The sequence below is a fragment of the Eutrema salsugineum genome, unplaced genomic scaffold (genome assembly GCF_000478725.1).
Source record: "Eutrema salsugineum unplaced genomic scaffold, Eutsalg1_0 scaffold_3, whole genome shotgun sequence".
Lineage (NCBI taxonomy): Eukaryota > Viridiplantae > Streptophyta > Magnoliopsida > Brassicales > Brassicaceae > Eutrema > Eutrema salsugineum.
This window is the reverse complement of record NW_006256756.1, coordinates 17104800-17125662: the sequence shown is the minus strand read 5'-3', so window position 1 is coordinate 17125662 and position 20863 is coordinate 17104800. Positions and strand designations below refer to the sequence as shown.

Here is a 20863-nt window from a genome sequence, read left to right as displayed (position 1 = left end):
TAATACACCAAAACGAACAAATAAGGTACTAAAATCTTAGATCTAATCTCTACCTTGGCATATTTGCAGATCTGGATCAAAGAGATTGAGAATTGAAGGAATCAAATAGACGTCAGGACGGCAAGGGCTCGTGGTGGCTTCTCCTTGGCTCGGCGGTGGCTCGTGGCGGCGCTGCAGGTCTCGGCAAAGCTCCTTGGTGGCTCGGGTGGTCTCGCGAGAGCTTAAAATGCGAAGGCGAAGCTTCGGGCGGTGAGGGATGGTTGATCGGCGGTGGTAGCTGCTCCTGGTGGCTGCTGCTTGTTGATCTCTCTCTAGGGGCTGAGACTTCTTCTGCAAGAATGAGTCTGTTTAGGGTTTTTTCCTTTTATATCTGTAGAAATTAGAAATTGTGCTTACTGGACCTCTGGCTGGGCTGGGATGTAACACAACTAAAGGCGAGATAATAAAAAGTAAGCAAAGAAGCCAAGACATATTTCATACCTAAAGCCACGTAATGCAGACATAGAGTGAAGAGTCAAATATATCAGATGTGTATGTTTATGTTTGGTTACATCGGTTAATATTTCAGGTATAAGATATTATCCCAACTCAGCTAAAACCCGAAGATGTTCAGCCGTTCGAGTATTTTAGCAGATCCGAACCTGAACCGAACTGACATTTTTAGATCGGTTTCGGTTCAGTTTTTTTGATGTGGATTCTTTAGCCCAAGACTATTCGTAGAACTGACATTTTTGCTTGTGTGCGTATATTTTAGCAGATCCAAACCTGAACCGAACTGACATTTTAGCCCAAGGCTATTCGTAGAACTAGGCAATACCAACAGCTTGAAATTCTTTATCCAAGACAGTGTCTTCACATCATGTCGTCAAAGTTAATCTGAAGCGCATGCAAATGAAGAATGTGTTTTGAAGCATAAACATGTAGTTCGATCTTTAGACCAAACGCTAAGTTCCATCGGATTATCTTCCTAAACAATAACAAGCGTGGATTTTTGATTTTGCAATTTCGTGTAGTTTCAGGTTTAGGTATCATAACAACATGAAAAAAATTAATCAGACCTCAAACAGCTACTTTAATATCAGAATCAAATTGAACCATACCGTTATGCAGTAGCAGGGAAAGATCTGAACATCCAGGAACATGGATATTAATAGAAAAACAATAATTGCAACATTGACTAATCTCTTTTTGGTGCCTCCAACACCAGTATTTGATTTAGGACATCTTTCTACAGTTTCAATTGGCTTTCTTTTCCTTTGCTGCAGCAGGCTTCTGATACAAGAAAATCTGGCTCAGGATGGTTCCGTTGGTGAAGACTCCGAGAGCAAAACCCGTAAGAACTATTGAAAGGTTGAGGAAAAAGAAAAGCTTTCTATAGAGCATATAAAACCATATATGATTAAAATAACAAGCAAATATTAGCTGCAAAGGATACTGCTAAGCGGGGCGTTTTCTTGGATGCTGGTGAAAACTCTCACTGCGCGGGAAACAAACAAATATTAATAGACCAGAGAATTACAATGGACGACACATCCATGAAGGGAGCCCTCTTACCGATGGATCCAGCGAAGTTCATGAAGAAAGTTAAGAAACTAAGTTCTCCGGTGCTTTTGTTCTGTAGAGAGAGAGAGAAAGAAAGTAATCTGACCCATAAGCTGCAGCTTTCATACAAATGTTTTGCATTTATACTTCTGAGAGTATATATATGAAGAAATTATAGAAATATATGTTGTTTAAAATGAGCATAGATCTACCAGAAATTTTAAACTATCCGATGAGAGTTTACAGTTATCCATAAACTTGATCCAAAGGAACATAAAAACACGACTAAAAGATTGCGGTAATCGTTGGATACGTGACTGAAGCTCTAAACACCATTCAAAAATACTTAGTCCAACAAGAAGATTCATCAAATCAGAATATAGAGAAAATGACTATTTAGTAAAAACTTACTTTGAAGTTCTTCCATATCTGAGGGAGTCTTGCAAAGAGAAATATCGCATGCTGTGAAGCCTACAACAAAGGTATACAATCAAAATGTATCCACACAGACTTAGAACCTTAAGTGAATAAAATAAATAGTTTTTCCTCACATAAAGAGCGTCGAAAAGCGTAGGATTAATCTGCCCAGCAAGCACAGTTGGTGCTACAGAACAATATCTATAACGGCATAGTATTAAGCAAAGCAAATAGAAAGGGTCTTAAATCAAAGCTAAGAGAATTCTTAAACTGAAAGGATACAGGAGTGCTCTGACCCAAGTTGTCATAGAGACTGGTTGAGAAAAATAATAGATACAAGCAACCAAGATTAAAGCTGCAAAAGAAAAATGAGATATAGAAGGCTTTAGAAATCATAACAATGAACATATATCATAAAGGTTTCCTACTGACAAATTGATGCAGCATAGATGTAAGAACTAACATTGTATATACATTAGTCCTACTATCTAACTAGTTCTCCATTATCGTTTAAGGTTTTTACGGCTTGGTTCATTCGAGATTCTCGGACGAGACCAATGACTTTGCGATTTAGATTTATCTGGATATTCTCAGAATCAACGTATCACTACTCCATCTTACGAGTGTCAGTTGTCTAGATTAACAACCTCCATAACATTATAACATTAGCTAGCGAGCATCCATAAAATTTGAGCAGATCATATAATTTATCAAACACACCTTGGATCAAAAGAAACGCCATTTCACCAAAAGCCGAAAAGGGAAGACCTTTGTGAAGACAATACGCAAGAGAGATTGTATAACCAACCACCTCCAGCTCAAATGCCACAACACTTAGGCCTCGTACGCTCTTATGTTGCACGATTTTCATTATCTATCAATAAGCACAACAAAGATAACACGGAGTAGTTAAAATTGGGAATAAGGGTGAGAAATTGTTGATTGATTGATACCTGAGGGAGCTTGACGGTGATGGAAGCAGCGACGAGGAAGTAACCGAGAAGCTTGGAAATTAGAGGGAGAAGACAATCTTTCTCCGGGAATTCACCGTTCCGGAGGGATCCGATCGCGCAGCTCAAATCAATCCCTAGATAATCCATTTTTTTTCCTCCCTCGTGGAGAGAATTTGAGTTATTCTTCGTGATATCTTCGCTGGGATCTCCAGTCCGAAAAGCCGATCGGAAGTTGCTTCGTCGTTGGTCAAGTCACGGGAAGGATCTCTTTCTTACATACGACCAACCTTTTGGGCTATAATGTGGCCTACTAACTTTTCGCATCAGCCCGTTTACAATTAGCAGTTCTCCTATAAAGAAATCTATTAAATGAGAAACACTTTTTTTCCAAACAGAATTTTTTTTATTTAAAATTATTTTATTATTGGATAACTGCTATTTTTATTGTCAAACAGATTAATTCAGTTAAATATTAATAAAATATTATTTTTTATTATATATATAAATTTAAATCTCAATTCAAATTTAAATATAAATTGAAATTATTTTAGTGTTTTAAAATAATTATTAGATTATCTACCAAAAATCAAAGAAAGTTAGTTATTATCTTTACAAAAATAAAAAATCAGATATTAATTTATACTTGATATTATAATTTAAATAAAATAATATATATTCAATTTATATTTTAATATAATCTAAAATTTTAATTTTAATTTAGATTTGTTATAGATTTCCTTAAAATATAGGTTATCATATTTACCAAAAATTATAAAATAAGTTATTATTATATCTTTTCAAAAATAATAAATCATATACTAATTTAGAATTAATTGACATATTTAAATTTAAATAATATTTTTAAGGAAAAAGATGAACATATATATGAATTGGATATGTTACATTTATTTACTTTTTGACCCATAATTTTCTCTTTCTACACTCATACACTCATTCAGAGAGGTGGATTTATGATACTAATTAATGTGGCTTGCTATTTTTTATTGTCGACAACTAAATTGTTTTTATTCCACTTTTTTTCCGTAATGACATTGTTAATCGATAATCTTATTCAGGTATCTGATTTTATTATATATTAACCATATTAACGGGTCTTTTCAAGAGATTTATCTTCTTTTCAACATATATTTTCTCCCTTCCATTATGAGGATTTGTTTGGAACCAAAATAGTCTATCACGTTTCTTACGTGCCATAGACTTTTATTGATAACTGAGATTATTTTATTATTCTTATTAAAGCATTTTCAGCTATAACTGAGATTTTCTTTCATACCAAATGTATGTCTGGAAGTTAAATAAATGAATTATCCTTCAACTTTAGGTTCGAAATCATTTATACGAGAATCCATTATTTCAACCGATAATTCATTTCAATAAATTTCATTCATCAGCTGTTTATATACGCTTTTGGCATTTAATTTGAAACGTATTTTGAATAGTGATCTTTTGAACTTTTTGAACTTCATATTCATACTCATTTGTTCAAGGACCCAAACTATCCAATATTCTTTTTATAATAATGGTGTACAAATCTTGTAACATGCAAATCTCCGGTTGACGGGCTAATCATTCACTTTAGGTTTCACTCTTATGCAGTGTGGTGGATGCATGTATTATATACCCAATAGATATTTAATATTTAACAATAAATTTGATGGAATAAATGTTACTTATTAATCTTGAAATCTTCTGGATCTGCATTATAAATTTTCCATCAAACCAATAGAGAGTGTGAACATAATCTTCTAGATGTTCCACTTACTTTAGATATGACACTCTTTAATTTTCCCATTCGAGATGATGAAACTTCAAGTTCATCCATCTCGAACTGAATCCTACTTTAGGATCAACAACATATCCAATTACTCATCTTTGGGCCTTGTATTATGTATCAAATCATTTTGTGAGACTCTTTATACTTTCTTTGAGATGATGGCTTTACTTGTCCATTCATCTTAAACCGATTTTTGTTTTTAGATTTATTATATAATTTGGGGGACTTTTAAAGATATTCAACCATCATATCTAATACTCGTTCAACCAAAATGGTGATTCATCTCTGATGATGGTCCATTTTTATTTTCATCAAGACATACTATGTGTGAAAAACTTCGGGTTTTTTCACATAAATTCTCAATACCATTTTTTCACATAAATTCAATTCTTTCCCAAGAGAATAATCACAATATTAACAGCATTCAAACCCAATTCCCACTAGTGTAATGATGATCAGAATGCATTAAGATTCAGTTTTAACATGTCATTAATACTTTAAACAAGCATTCCCATGGTGAATAAAGCAAAAACCTTTAAATAGCTCTTTCACACATTTCATCAAACACCTGTGGGTGGAGAAATGTCTATGATCTAGATCAAGCTGATTATGAAAGATCTAGCATTAAGAACAGCTACCTAAAGAAAGGAAATGATTAATCTAACTCTTAAACACCTGAATCTAACAACTTCTGTCTGATCTGTCCTCTTCTTCTTTTGGATGGTTTGCAATCTTCCAACTTTCTGCTTCAACCTTGACGTGGATCAAAGTATCTACCGGAGAAATTTCTTTCCCGTTGAAGATCTTATCGTTCCTCGCTTTCCAAATATACCACAGGATCCAAGGATAAATATCCTTTTGAGAATCTGTGATGCATAACTCTTTTGTTTTCCAAAAGAGAAAGCTCATATTTTAGTAAACTAGGTATCTGCCCGCGTCGCGCGGGCACAATCATTATATAAACCTTATTATAATTTGATTATTGAAATTCTTGTAGCATAAACATCACATTTTTATTTTCAATTTTTGCCAAGCGCGGGCTTTATATATTTAAGAAATCGTATAATATTTTTATATTTGAGTTTATGAATAATAGTTAAATTGTATAATATTTTTTGTTAAACTTTCGGTATATATCATTTTTTTAAGATGAACAACACTTATTTACAATAATAAAATGAAATTATACCATTAATATTAATCAAATATAGTAAAAATTGTACTTTATATAATAAACGAAATAAAATCTAATAAATATTCCTTCAGAAAAAAAATTTCTATGTCTAAGCCTCTAAAAAAGCTAGTATCACAATTATTATCACAATAAAATAAATATTAATAATCATCACAATTATATGTCATTTTATCATCTAATAATGATTCTGATGAGGTTCTTTCTATTATTGATTTTCATAATTATTATATTATAATTATAACAAAACATGACATATATATTCAACTAAATTAGCGGTGGTAAATATGACCGTTATTTTTCAAAACATTGCAAACACTACTATTGGTTGTCGTAACGGTGAGTACCCATTTGTTACTCGTAATCAGATTCTATTCATTGTTAAGAATAACTGCATCTATTTTTGAAAAAAATGTCTCCTTGCACGATGATTTCTGATTCAGGTATAGCATCTGATCGATCTTTTATCTGTGTTCAAGTTATCAAGAGTGTCGAGGAAAGCCTAGGTGTTCACGGTATTCAGCGATCGTTTATATTCGCAGACGAACATGTAAGTATAACTTCAAAAATAACATATTGTCTGAATCTTAATATATTACTGTCTGAATCTTAATATATTATCAATACCATCATTATTTTTTAACTGAAAATCTAGGGTGATCGAATACGTGCATCGATTCCGAATCGTTTAGTAGACCATTATGAAGGCATGATGTATGATAAAGATTGGTACTTCATTGGTAACTTCAAAATTACTCCACACATGGGAACTTCGAGGATTACAGTCAATGGTCTCCATATCTGTATCGATGAGGATACTCATGTTGAGAAGACATCGCCTAAATCAGATGACCAGTTGTATTCATTTGCTAATTTTAGAAGTGTCCTTGACGAATCTCTGATGGAAAACATAGACGTTGGTATGTTTTCTTAGTATTTTATTATACTCAATTAGATTAATTAATACTCTACTTAATTATATGAATATATTGCTTTATGCTAGTTGATTTGATCGGAGGTATTATTAAAGTTTGTCAATTGGAACGTCAAGACCAATTTTGGATCGGAAATCAGAGAATCAACTCAAGTGTTCTAAAATTTACAATTAGAGATTTCGAGTAAGACTCCATTGATACAAAGACTAATACATATATAAATCTTTACTATCATATTCTCGATGTTAAGGAAAATGATATATTAATTCTGATTTTTAGGGGTGTCGACATCAATTGCATAGCATGGGGAAGAGATGCTGAACATTTTGAGTCCTTATGGAAAAATACTCCTCGTCGCAAAATCGTTTTCTGTGTATTGAGATTTTGGGAGATGTGTCGATATGGAGGTTATTTCTCATTCTATCGACCAACCATATATCAATTTATATTTATATCAATTGTAGCTAATATAATTTTCTATATTGTACAGATGAAATATGTGTTTGTTCTGGTCGAGAATTCTCTGAAATATTGTTCAATCCACCAATTCCTGAAGTCGAAAATTCTCATTTTATGTAAGCATTGTTCACCGTTATCATCTTGTAAATTTACTAAACAAAATTGTTGAATATTCGACTCATTATTTATCTTGTTCTTGCAGGCTTGACTACACAGATGATTTTAACAACATTGAAGATGGCTACTTTTTTGATCACTCACCTATTTTCCCTAGCCATTGAATCTACCAATTTCATTTGATGTTTTCATTTATTTTGTTTGACAATTCTATTTGACTTTTTTCTCATTATTTTGAATTTTAAAACTCTTTAATTAGATGAAAGAATTATTATACGTAATAAAATTAGAAAATATTAAGATAACACATTAACAATATGATTGATATTGAAAACATTATTAATTACTAATAAATTTAATAGATCAGGGCAATAACCGAGATATTCATAAATTATAGGACTAACCTCTTGATCATCCAAGACCATCACAATTTATTTGTTAAAGGAAGAGTCGGATTTTGGTTACAACACGGAATTTTTTGGCCCATAAAATGTATACAAATTTTGGGCTCAGGTGATATATAATTTAAATGTAACATAATAAATCGTTTACATCAAACAGATTTAGAATCAAATCAGTTATTATATATGTTATTGACATATTTTTTAATAATCCAACACGCGGTATTTTTTGACAGAACATTATTAAGAATAATGACATATGCCTGATTATCCATTTCTTTATTTTATTTACACTCCAATCGATTAAGACACAATCGTTTATGTTTACATGCGGTTTAGGCATTAATATTATATATATAATAAAAAATGTTAAGTTATTGTATATTGGAGATATACATCTACAAAATATTATAGATATACATATATCAAAAACTATAGATATCCATCTATTCAAATCTATCAGAAGTTGTCAGATATTTTTTCAAAAACGCAATGAATACTTAGCGATCGAGATTGTACACACCATTCGACGTTGATATGAGCCCTATAAAGCAGTGTGAGACTCCTATTATAAGGAACCACAAATCCATTATCACATTCAATACCCTTTTTAACGATAACTTTCTTGTCATTACGTCGCCTGTATATAGGATATCCAACATCATCTATTTTAGTGATCGGACTGTAAGGTTTTGGAAAATAACTTGTACATTTTCCTTCAGCCATGCAAACACTATCCTTATTCAAAGCACCACATGGTCCATGCATCATGACATCTCCTACTATCTCATACAACGCTGGATCAATATCCTTGTCAGGAATCTCAGCACATATTATCTTATCAATGTCATCACCAGTTGGTAGCTTGTGACCAGCTTCTAAAAAAAGAACGATGTGTGCATGAGGTAGCCCCCGTTTTTGAAACTCAATCGTGTAGATCGCTGCAACGAATAAATGGTAGTTTTTAAAAGATTAGTTAGCATGATCATCTAGCAATGTTATGAACATTATCTTGCTAAACGAAATAAGATACTTAGTTTAATAAAACATACCGGCTTTTACGACACCTAACACATTTTCTTTGGTGAGCCTGTGCATGAGATCATCTAGTTTCATCTTGAACACTTGCGTACATATATCTGGTCTATCCTCTTGCTTCAAGTTATGTCTTTTAAGGTGCCTGGTAATCTCAGGCCATTTGGGATTACACGTAAAGGTTATGAAAAGATCCGGAAAACCAAAATGCTGGCAAGTAGTCATCGCATCTAGATAATGTTGCACCATATACCTTGTACCACCAGTATAAGAAGAAGGTATAATAATACGTTTACCCTTGTCAGAAAGATCAGTGTCACCTTCATCAACAGTTTTCTTTATTTTGTCATAATTTTCGCAACGAAGTTTAGACTGATTCATTGATATGAAACGTAGTCTATTAGTCTCAATCATCGTGTACGCATCCACTAAAAACTGCTGGAACAATCTTCCAGATAAATGGATGATTGGTGACTCACCAACCCTCTCTTGTATGCGGTAAGCAAAAAACTCTCTCATAGTAATATGCAACCTTTTCCTCCCTTGGGTATCTACAAAACCAATATCGATACCAAGTCTGAACCCGTCCTCACCATAGGGAAATAATAATGGATATTGCAAAGGCAGATACGCAGGATGTAGTTCACTGATCCTTTTGAGATTCCCAGTCTTTTTACACTCGATGATGATATCACGTGCATCTACCTGACCATTGAAATCATTAGGTATCAATGCAGCAACTTCATTAGTAGCTGGTAGATTCTCAGTCCTTCCATCGCTTTTCCTGTCACACTTTAAAATTATCCTTAACCGGCTTGTATCATCGTTAGGATCAAACCTTTCTCGAACGTTTCGTAATGCATCCACATGTTTGTTATGTTTATCTAGCATATTTTTTATTTTCTCAACAACCTTCACTCGCAATTTATCAGCCGGTCCTGTTTTCCTGTAAAATTTTTAAAATAAATTTTTATAACAGTTAGAACCATATAACATTTAATAACAATACATATATGTTTTAAAATTGATCTCAATGATTAAATTTAATATAAACCAAAAGAATAATAATCATACCCACAAGCAGCTATTCGGTTAGATGTTTCATTTGCGGTATCATATATATATAGCTGTAAAAAGGCTGGTTCTTTTCCAGGAGGTGGTAGCAACTCCCCTATAGAATGGTAGTTCTCCCCACTCATTTGGAAAATGTAAGGACCTTTCCCGTCGTTGATTTCTTTATTTATTTTTCCTCCAAGAGAAGTGAAAGAAAACATCATATTATACGCCCGGATAAACTCACGAAAGTGATCACGCAAATCACCATCATTATACATCAATGCTAATAAGGATTTCAGAGGGGTTTTAAGAAGTGGAAGAATGACTTTACCCTGACCACAACACATGGAGAATATAGGCTTCCCATGTCGATATCGTTTACCCAACCTCTCTCCATACCACATATAAGCCTTACAATTACCACATATATATATAGGATCACCATCGTCGTAATAACCTAATTAAAATAATATTCATTGCTTAGTATTAATTACACAGTAGTTATATATTATGTATTGAATAAAATATATTAGTACAATGAAAACCATAACCTCCATCTTTCAGACCAGGACTAACTGATTCCAATAAATCTGTTCTAGTAACAACGGTCTCTGTTGCATCCTCATCACAAAAATCAGAGATTTTAGCACGTTTTTTGGGTCTTCCTTTCTTTTTATTACCAGGCCTCGATTTTTCCACATCCTCACTTTCCGACATAGAGTTTTCATCATTATCCATATCAGACTCAGAATCAGTAGCAATAAAGCAAGCAAACTCTTCGGTGTTGATAGAAGTAGCCAAAAGATCTGTTTGTTTTTTTTTACGGAAAAAATAATAAGTGTAAATCAGGCATATAATTATTAATAAACATTGTAATTACGAAAAAGAAGATCAAACCAATAGCTTCTTTTCTTTTTCTCCTCTCACGCATGATATGCATTCGTCTCTGCTGTGCATTACGAATTCCCGGGGGTGTTAGATCAGGAACTTCATTGATATTGTAACGGAACAAACCTCCAAGTTGGTCTATATCGGTTACACTGGTAGGAGCATATCGTGCGTTCTTAGCATTACCACCTACAAATTCCATTTAATAGTAAGCAAGTTTATAACAACGTAAATGTCTTAAAATGTAATTTACTTAAAAAACACATTTATTTGGAGCAATCGACGAAGATGAACCTTTTTTCTGAGGACGCCCAAGCTTATGTTTCATTTTTTCTGGTGAACAGCACGAACAAAAAAAAAATGTGTGATCTAAATACACAATCATTAACAAACTATATATATAGAATATTATATTGCGCGATAATGCAAAATATACATTTTAGCTTCTCATAATAAATTAAGATTTTGGTAATAAAAAGAATTTCGAAATAGAAAACCGCACAATAATGTTAACATTACTTATTCTTCGCGATAATATGCCTATATTCTCTAATGCACCATAATACTCCAATATCAAAAATTTACATTTTTCGTGATAATGTTAAAATACTATTGAAATACTTCTACATTACAATAACGCGGATCTATAAATAATTATTTATTATTCCAAATATGCAGAGTTAATCCTAAAAATATATCTCTACATTACAACAAATATATTATCCTAATGTTTTACGAAAACCGAAAAGACTATCGTTATATTTCTTAGAAATTGAATATTGTCCCAAAAATATGGTTATTTAACATATCATCCAATAAATTATATCACATATTTTTTTTTTCTCGTGGACAATTATACTACAATTCGTTACGCAAGCGTTTTGGGGATAACTATGAACATCGAAATCCATACATGAAAAAAATAATTAAAAAATCTTATTTTCATACACTGCGTCAAAAGTCAAGTTTTATTCAAATCACATACGATGTTTAACACAAACCACAAAACCTAAAAATAAAAATTGATATAAAATAATTCCTAAAACATTAGCACAGAACTTGTAACATCAGGGTTTAACACTGGATATCAACTCTCGAAACTGATAGACCTCGAAGCATGGCGAATTAGAATAACTTGTGTGCAATCATACGACGTAGTTGCCAAGAAACACCCTATATTATCGCACAAACGAAAATCAAATCATATTTATCGCATATACTTTACAAAAATAAAAAATATACCTCGTCGAACAATTATCTTCGCAAAACGAATGATGTAAATAATGACATCTTGTTTACATCCACCCAACTCACGAAGAAAAGTTTCAGCATAATCACCTTTCAAAAAACATGATAAACGTCGGTTCCTAAAGTTTCCCATCAAACAAATATCAGTCTGAGTTAAACTTAAAAATTCATTTTTTAAATTCTATTAACATAAAATAGATTACCTTTCGTTTTCGAGATCAAATCTTATTATAGGCTGTCTAGAGTATCCTAAAGATCCAATTCTATCGTGAGAGTTTCCAACGTTGATAACCTTACCGATTAAATCTGTTTTAAAAAAAAAATGAATATCAAATAATCAATATAGTAACTGCATGACAAATCGGTAATGAAAAATACACAGAATACTCACCCACACAGTAGTTAAAATCAATAGTCCCATTCATAATATCTTCGAAAACAACGAACGAAAAATAACCATTGATATCTAAAGTATAAGAGCTTGCACATGTTGTATCACTGGTAAGTTGAATCATATAAGGATGTGTACTTGGCTTAAATTCACCAGTAAGAGGCAATAGATTAAAATTTATTAGAAGAACCCAATCACCCTCGTTACATATCCTCGAATACTTATCATAAAATTCAATCGGTGCAGTTACATAAATCTTCTGTCCCTGAGAAGTATGGAATCAAACATTCAGACATTTATCATTACAAAAACTAAAATATAATAATGAAATTGATGTGTTATACCTTCCAGTCCCCCATTATAAAGTCTAACGTGCGGTCACATTCAGGAAATCTTTTAAATTTACGTAAGACTTTCAACTTAGTCTTCCATATATGCTTGGTAGGATCGAGTTCGGAAATTCCAAACAGATTTTGATCATATTTTTTATACACGGCGGCGATAGATAGTAAATAAGCCATTTAGGTTAAACGCAAACCCAGAGCCTCAAAACAATTACAACGATTACGTCCAAAGATAATTTAAATAAACATAGCATAGACAATACTTAAACCAAACTTTTGTTTCCTATTTATACAATTTAAAATAAAAGGATATATCGAATATTTTACATTTTTGAGATACCTTAATGCTTATTTTACATTTTTAGGATAACATAGGACCTTGATAGAAAATTTATCATGATCACAGGGATACCGTTTCCGATTTGTATTAGGGATCTATTATAATATACTATTATAATTATAACAATTTTCCAATTGGTATTAGGAATATATCGGAGGTGAGCCATTTACATCGTTATATATAAAAACGATGTATTAGCATTACCGAGTTATATATGACGACTACTTTTTAGGTTTTATAGGCACTACATCATGTCGATCGCTGCTTGTCTTTTAGCAATGAAAAACATGACTTACACCAATGTCTCCGATATAACTCCATCAATTCAACTACGCCGTATTCGTGTGAAAATACTGCGTATGTTCGAGCACATCGGTGAACCTGATAACACTTTAGTTTGGTGTTGGTTGATAAAAAGGTATTCCGGTGACTTTATATTTTTCGTGCATATCACGTCTCTGATATACATATTTTTGTTTTTTTAGGGTGATAAAATACATGGATCAATATCAAAAGGGTTTATAGACAGTTTTACATCAGAAGTGAAGCAAGGAGATTCAATTATTCTGTACCGTTTTGGTGTAGTCCCTGTCATCGGAGACTTGAGGCCGACGTTGCACAATTATAAAATTCTCAAACTTATTTTTCAAAGATCCCTTTCTATGATAACAACAATTACCTAACTATCGTTGAATTTGGTAACATACACAACAATCTCCGAGACCCATTGTTTTTTGTTGGTATGACTTTAGATAAATTAATAAATAATAACAAAAAATATATGCTGTTTTATATCTATAAATTTTCTCAATGACTAACTAATCTTTTTATTAGATATAATTGGACACGTCGCAGTGATTGGAACATTTAGTCACAAATCCTCCAAGAGCCAAAAAATGGGGTAATGTTTACGTGGAACTCCGTAACGAATCGTAAGTTTTTTAAATATGTTTCTCAATTGCAATCACTGTAATTATCAATTTTTACTACATTATATGATTATTATATGCCCAACAGAGATGTTAGATTGCAAGTGTTATTACGGAACGACTATGCACTGGACCTGATGACTGCTTTATCACGGAAAGAACACAAAATTAACATTTGTGTTATACGTTTCGTGCAACTGTTCAAATTTGCACATGCTTGGGCAGCGATAACTGCATACGATTGTACCGAAATTTTACTAAACCCTAACCTACCCGAAGTCGAGAGAATGCGGACCACAATCACGGAATCAGACAATGGTGTTATATTAAATTTTTGAATAGTTTCTTTTTTCGCATGCTTTATTTTCTTTTTTTTTTATATGTTTTTATCATTTGATTCAATAAACGATGGTACTATATCAAAAATCTTCTCATATTATTATTTTTGTATACATTACTTTTTTCAATTTCTAAAATATATATTTATTATATATATGCATATTTATTTTCCTAGTAAAATATTATAATACTTTTAAATCAACAACAGTGTCAATGGACTATGAACAGAATTTTGCATTGAAAACAAAAAGTGACACTCTTTGTAAATCAAAAACAATACGCTAAAATGAGATGCTTTGCGGAACAAATGAAGTTTATAGATATTGAATATTTTATTTATTACAATAAAAATAAAAAATAGCTATGTTGTTCAAATACACAACCTATAAAAAACGAAATAAAAATTTAATATCTCCTACGGATACTGATCTTCATATTCATCATCCAAAGGGGTAAAATCAACTGCAGTTTCAAGCCTGGTACAATATGACAATATTATAAAATCATAAAATAGATGTCAATAGAATACATATACAGGATATAACATCAAAATTGGAATCTACATACCTCATCTTTGCTATTGCCACTTCTGGAGTAGGAGGATCCTCGAGAATATCAGATATGAATCTTTCCGATTCAACTATCTACTCATCTAATTACATATACATATTCAGTATGCATGTGGAAACAATAAATCTGTTAAACTTCTGATTAATTGCCATATTGAATAGATATTAATAATTAATATTTACGTACCCCTCCACCTATTGAAAGAGAAAAATCCCAATACTATAATATGCCTTGAAGACTTATCACGATTCGTCCAAAGTTCTTCAAATTTCATTGCCAAGTTATCCCAAGCAATACATTTCAAGGAATTTCCACTGTATATATTTACACCAACATAGAAGATAATTAACATATTTTAATATATCAAGAAACCCAAGTCTGACACCAGATACTCTGAGGATAAGTTGTACTTACCCGAGATCTTCGAGTACAAAACGAATAAGTGGACGTTCTGTGGGTGTATTCGATGTATCGGACATATGAACTCCTCTTTGAAGTTTCTGAACAAAAGTGACAACCCCGAGAAGATCAACTGCAAAATCAAACAACTAAGTTAGAAAAAATTCATTTCTCAGTTAATAAGTTAAACCAAGATAATAACATGCATGTAAGATACTTACCAAGATATCGTTCTGTTTGAATCGACGCAAGCAAAATATCTATGAATGGACAGAAAGAGTATATTTCTCTGGAAGACTTCGGATCGGTTTTCTCAGTGATTGTACCCTCGTTGATATGTATATGACAGTTGTTTGATGATATACTTGGATGTGGTAATCTGTCGGTAACTGCAAAATTACCAAGAAAATACCACTCTCCTTCGAGCAACACATCCTCGAATTTGTCAAGTATTTCAAATGGCATGGTACACAGGATGCGATTGTCCTACACAGTTTTAGTAAAAAAGAAACAATAAACGATTACATTTCCAAAACATGAACAGGGATAATCTTTTAAAATCTCATAAACTTACAAATTCATCAGCGAGAACTAACATCCGATTAGGGCAACCAATGAGAGTAAAATCATAATAATTTCTAACTACTTGGACACAAATACGTTGCCCGCTGTTTGTCTTCTGAAGTTCAGAAACTCTATTACATGGAGACATTCATTGTTTTTATTTAGTTTGGAGATGAAAGATGATAAAAATGAACGTTTCTTTTTATAAGACGGAGACAATGAACGGTTATGTTTTAAAATGCGTGTTTAAAATACTTTAGAAATGACGGTTATGCTTTTAAAGGCGGGTTTTATATACTTAAGCAACGATTCGTCAAAACTAACAAAATTAAATGACAATTTCTAACTAAAATTAACTATTTTTTGTTAATAAAAAAATACGATAAATATATATAAGATCCATTTTCACATAAAAGTTTATTTTATTATTTTATGATAAGGTAAATTTCCCTTCGGAGTTACAACGGATCAAATGATGATATATTCGTTGGAAATATTCCAAAAATAAGCTAGGGTTGATCCGTGAGACGAAAGAAAAGAAAAACATCAATTCATAAACATTATAAATATAACATAATTCCAACTCGGAAACCATGTTTTGCTTTTTTTTATGACGGTAAACTATAGGAGACTTTTTGATAAAAAATACGATATTAAAATAAACCCTAGTAATTTCATTAATTATAACGAAAACATTTTAGTAATCGTAATATGCCATATGAAAATATAAAATTAAATAAAAAATAAAAAAATAACTTAAAATCCTAATGCTTAACTTATGAAATTTATAAATTGGCTAGTCCCATCGCATGACATGCATCCTTGAAGGTAGGATACACGATACCAGCAACAGTCCAAATATCCTCATAAGAACATGGGCCCTTTATAACAGCCAAAATCCTGAGATAATAAGCCTCGTCAGATCCATCCGAACAATCTGCTATAACACTGACTCCAGGGTCACCAATGACACGTCGTCTCCATAACTTTTGCTTACGATCCCAAACAAATTGACTTGGAATTTCTGAATACGTAAGCATCCTAGCTTCCGGGTATTCTTTGTTGCAGTTCATCCAAGCCGTGAATTTAGATGTTCGATTAGGACCAAGATTCTCGCCTTCATCAGTCATCACAATCTCAGATTCAGGAAGATGGAAAGGCAAAACGTTTAGACGAACACTTCCACGTGTATTTGCACCTACGAAACATAATTAGATCTAAGTTACAAACCAATATAAATATGAAAACAGAACTTAATAAACACAAAACGATATAAAGTTGGATGTATAGTATACGATATCAAGTTGGATGTATAGTATATATCGCACCTGATGAGTTCATTATAGAGGTATAAAGAAAAAGTACGCAGCAAAGAATAGAATAAACCACGATATGACACTACATCTATATATAACCGAGTATTCTAGGGTTTTATTATAATTTTGGCATTTTTTCTATTGGAAATTTGACATTTTTGTTTTTATTTCATAAATATTTGACATTTTTGTTTTATTTCATAAATATACGCACACGTAAATAAAACAGAATAAATCTTCTCTAGAATCTTCGAGAATCATTAACACTGAATATATAATTCATTTGTTACATATACTGGATACTTATTCGTACAAATATTATGATCGTAATATATATATCACGATATTTATTTAACTATATCGTGATATATATACATTTTATTAATTTTGATAATTACAACAAAAAAAGGACATAGTTTAGATTTATATGAATCGGGTCGCAATAGAATCAGTTTTCAAAGTCACGACAGTTTCCAGGACGTTACGTATATGTGTTCAAGGATAAACCTAAATCCCAAAACTGAGCTTTAAAAGGTTTATTGATTATAACCCCACTATCATATCTAAGAGAATAATAAATGAATTATCGACATAATATCAAACTTGATAAGCATAATAAAACAAATGCGATAAAAAATGATTTACAGACAGGATGTGAATATGCGATACACGCGATGATTGTAAACATAAAATTGAATAGAAATAAATCATTTTTAGAAAAGAAAAACAACTCTTTCAAATTGAACTCTTTCAAATTAAATAAAAATTAAGTAAGCATAAAATCTAAATCATTAATATTCTCAATAAAAAAGGTTCTACCAAAACTCGAAACATAAAATTTAAGATAATATAATAGCGAACTCATTATCACTAAACATCCTATGACATAGAATTCTTCTTCCTTCTAGATCCAGATGTTTTGACAGGAGTAGGAATGACGTCAGGATCGTCACAATCTCTTTTAGAACCCACAGGAGCTGTCATCTCGAGTGTGACATTTGTATTTAGTTTAACAATGTCATTAGGAGCATCACAATCACTTTTAGAAGATGCAGGTACAATCTTCTCGATAGAGTCTTCTGCATTTACATCGACACTGACATGAGGATCATCACAATCACTTTTAGAACAGGCAGGCAGAGTTTTCTCAACATGTGATCCTCTATCTTCATCGACGAAGGTTTCCAAAAACGGAGGCTAAAAAAAAAAAACATATCAAATAAATAATCCGTTATGCATAGTTATATATCCAAATATCCAGACAAAATAAGAATCAAAAGCATACCTCAGAATAGACCTGACTACAGAACGTCTGAATCATGTAGTCATCAGATGTAAACCGGTCAACCGAAAACGAATTCTTAACCTTTTTGACATTATCTTCAGTTACAACAACCTTAAAAAGGAACTCTTTTCCTTCTAGATCACGCAGTGATTGAGGCAGTCCAGATGAATTATCCTACAAAATATATTAGAAATATTTTAATTGAGGTATATAATCATAACGCTTATCAAATAAAACAATAAGTGTACCCCAACAGACTCTTCGAAAACTTCCTCGGCAGTCTTCTTAAACAATTTTTGAGCAATTTTGTCAAACACGACAAAGACTGCCGTCCCTCCAAAACCATCGTCCACGTTCAACAACAGAAAGAAACTATAAAAGAATAATTAGATAATTAATTTTATAAATATAAAAAAATATACGGCGTAATGATTATAAAAGTATGTGGACACCGAATTCAAAGAATAGAGATTGACTACCTAGCAACAACTTCAGACTCATAAACATTACTATTGCAATTAATGCATTTCCAAGACGGCGGCGAAGGAGCATGGTCTCTCTCGGGTATAGGATGAACCTTTTTTCACACTTCTTGCATGCTATGTAATACCACGAATTACTATTGGCAACCGAGTGTATAGTCGCCAATGTCACATACTTACCAACCTGCTTACTCGAAACAATCAACGACAACCACCGATATACAAATTTTTTTTATAAACATAAATAATAGAGTATCGCATATTCACATACCGTATCGATCGAATGTATAGAACTTAACTTTCGCCTAATATTAGTTCCCAAAAATTCATTGTCTAATGAATCTTTAGAATCTACACTCGAATCATCTTCGTTAGGAATGAGAATATACTTATCTTGAGGCAACCTAAACGGAAAAATACAGAAGCTAATTATAGTAGAACGAACATATGTACAAATAAAACCGTACTGTAATTCCATTGAATAAATCCTTACTCAGATCGGAATTTCGCCACAAGAGGACAAACTGGATCAAACAAAATCTGAGTTGTATTAAAAGCATTTGAAACGCTCATCTCACCTAAAAAGTATAAATAATCGATGTATCAGAAATATATATAATCTATGATAAAACTGTTCATAATCGTCACTAAAACTGAATCAGTATAAATAATTAAGTAATATACCTCGATAGTTTTCGATACACGCAAGCCTTATAATAACCACAACGACGGATACACAATTACGTTTAACATAATCAGCAACTTCTTTTGCGTAATCAGCCCAAAGAGTACATGGTAATTGTAGATCGCTGTTATAATTAATACATGATCATGAGTTAAATCATATAACTAAAAAATAACACAAAATAAAATAAATTATTAAATTAGAACTAAGTATGTTACCTCTCATCCCTAAGATAAATCTTAAGTCTAGAACGACGTTTTCCTTGAGCCATAACGTCCTCAACATGACCAACTCTTACGATTTGTCCGACCACGTCTTAGCGTTTGTAATAAAATAACACGAAACGAAAGAACCAAAACAATTACCGTGTCATAAAAAATACCGTGTCATAAAAATATTTTAAAAAAAATATGCGTCTCAGTTTAGATATGTTACCGATCAAGTAGCCATTGTCCAAATCATTTGATAAAATATCTGGAAAACTTTTCATATATTTCTCAGGAACCTCTTGAAGAAAATTCAAGCATACAGAGACAGTTGTAGTTGCATAGAACACTATCTTGAAAGGCGTTCGTGTAGTTTGATACTCAGAATTATACTCAACAACCTTAAAAGTATTGATAAGCACCGATCTCCCCTCGACCAAATCTTTACGAAAAGATTTAGCGAAAAACCTTTCAACAGTTGCTTGTATCCTATCACCCTAAGTTCCAAAGGACAATAAAAAAAAATTAACCAACAAATAATTGCCTAACTGAGATATTCATAAATTATAGGACTAACCTCTAGATCAACCAAGACCATCTCAAGTGAACACCCCCCTCTACCTTTGAATCCATCCCAAATCTTGAGGATATTAACTTTGTGCCAGGACGTAAATCCCTAACGAAAACATTAGATGCTGATTTTCTTTTAAAAATCGACATAGTTTAGACCAGACGATATTATAACAAAGAGAAAAGATTGGGAGAGATCCAGACGAAGAATGGGTATCTATATATATAGTAGGAGACATGATATATATATATATATATATATATATATATATATGTAAATTAGACTTAATTCGGATATGATTTACAACTTTTTAGAATATACAAATATCGCAACAAAAGGTAAAGACGATCAAATCTTCTATTTTTCTCTACTTTAAAAATGTTAAAAACGATAAAATCTTCTAT

The 20863-nt window shown here is 32.0% G+C and overlaps 3 protein-coding genes across 3 annotated transcripts; all 3 read right to left on the bottom strand.

Annotated features, from left to right (window-relative positions):
- Positions 1–1046: 1046 nt before the first annotated feature.
- Positions 1047–3204, bottom strand: LOC18014730 (mannose-P-dolichol utilization defect 1 protein homolog 2). The gene is made up of 8 exons (XM_006397291.2): positions 2913–3204; positions 2680–2833; positions 2242–2314; positions 2094–2160; positions 1954–2013; positions 1555–1615; positions 1436–1477; positions 1047–1340 (listed from the first exon to the last, which is right to left on the bottom strand). The coding sequence occupies exons 1-8, from the start codon at positions 3057–3059 to the stop codon at positions 1237–1239; spliced, it is 708 nt and encodes a 235-aa protein (XP_006397354.1). The 5' UTR covers positions 3060–3204; the 3' UTR covers positions 1047–1236.
- Positions 3205–8270: 5066 nt separating this feature from the next.
- Positions 8271–9737, bottom strand: LOC112085492. Its single transcript, XM_024154711.1, has 2 exons — positions 8864–9737; positions 8271–8752 (listed from the first exon to the last, which is right to left on the bottom strand). Exons 1-2 carry the CDS (start codon positions 9735–9737, stop codon positions 8271–8273), a joined length of 1356 nt encoding a protein of 451 aa, XP_024010479.1.
- Positions 9738–18109: 8372 nt separating this feature from the next.
- LOC112085491 lies at positions 18110–20486 on the bottom strand. The gene is made up of 10 exons (XM_024154710.1): positions 20466–20486; positions 20118–20385; positions 19901–19997; positions 19682–19806; positions 19491–19575; positions 19269–19401; positions 19093–19181; positions 18764–18887; positions 18516–18689; positions 18110–18427 (listed from the first exon to the last, which is right to left on the bottom strand). The coding sequence occupies exons 1-10, from the start codon at positions 20484–20486 to the stop codon at positions 18110–18112; spliced, it is 1434 nt and encodes a 477-aa protein (XP_024010478.1).
- Between the last annotated feature and the right edge of the window lie 377 nt (positions 20487–20863).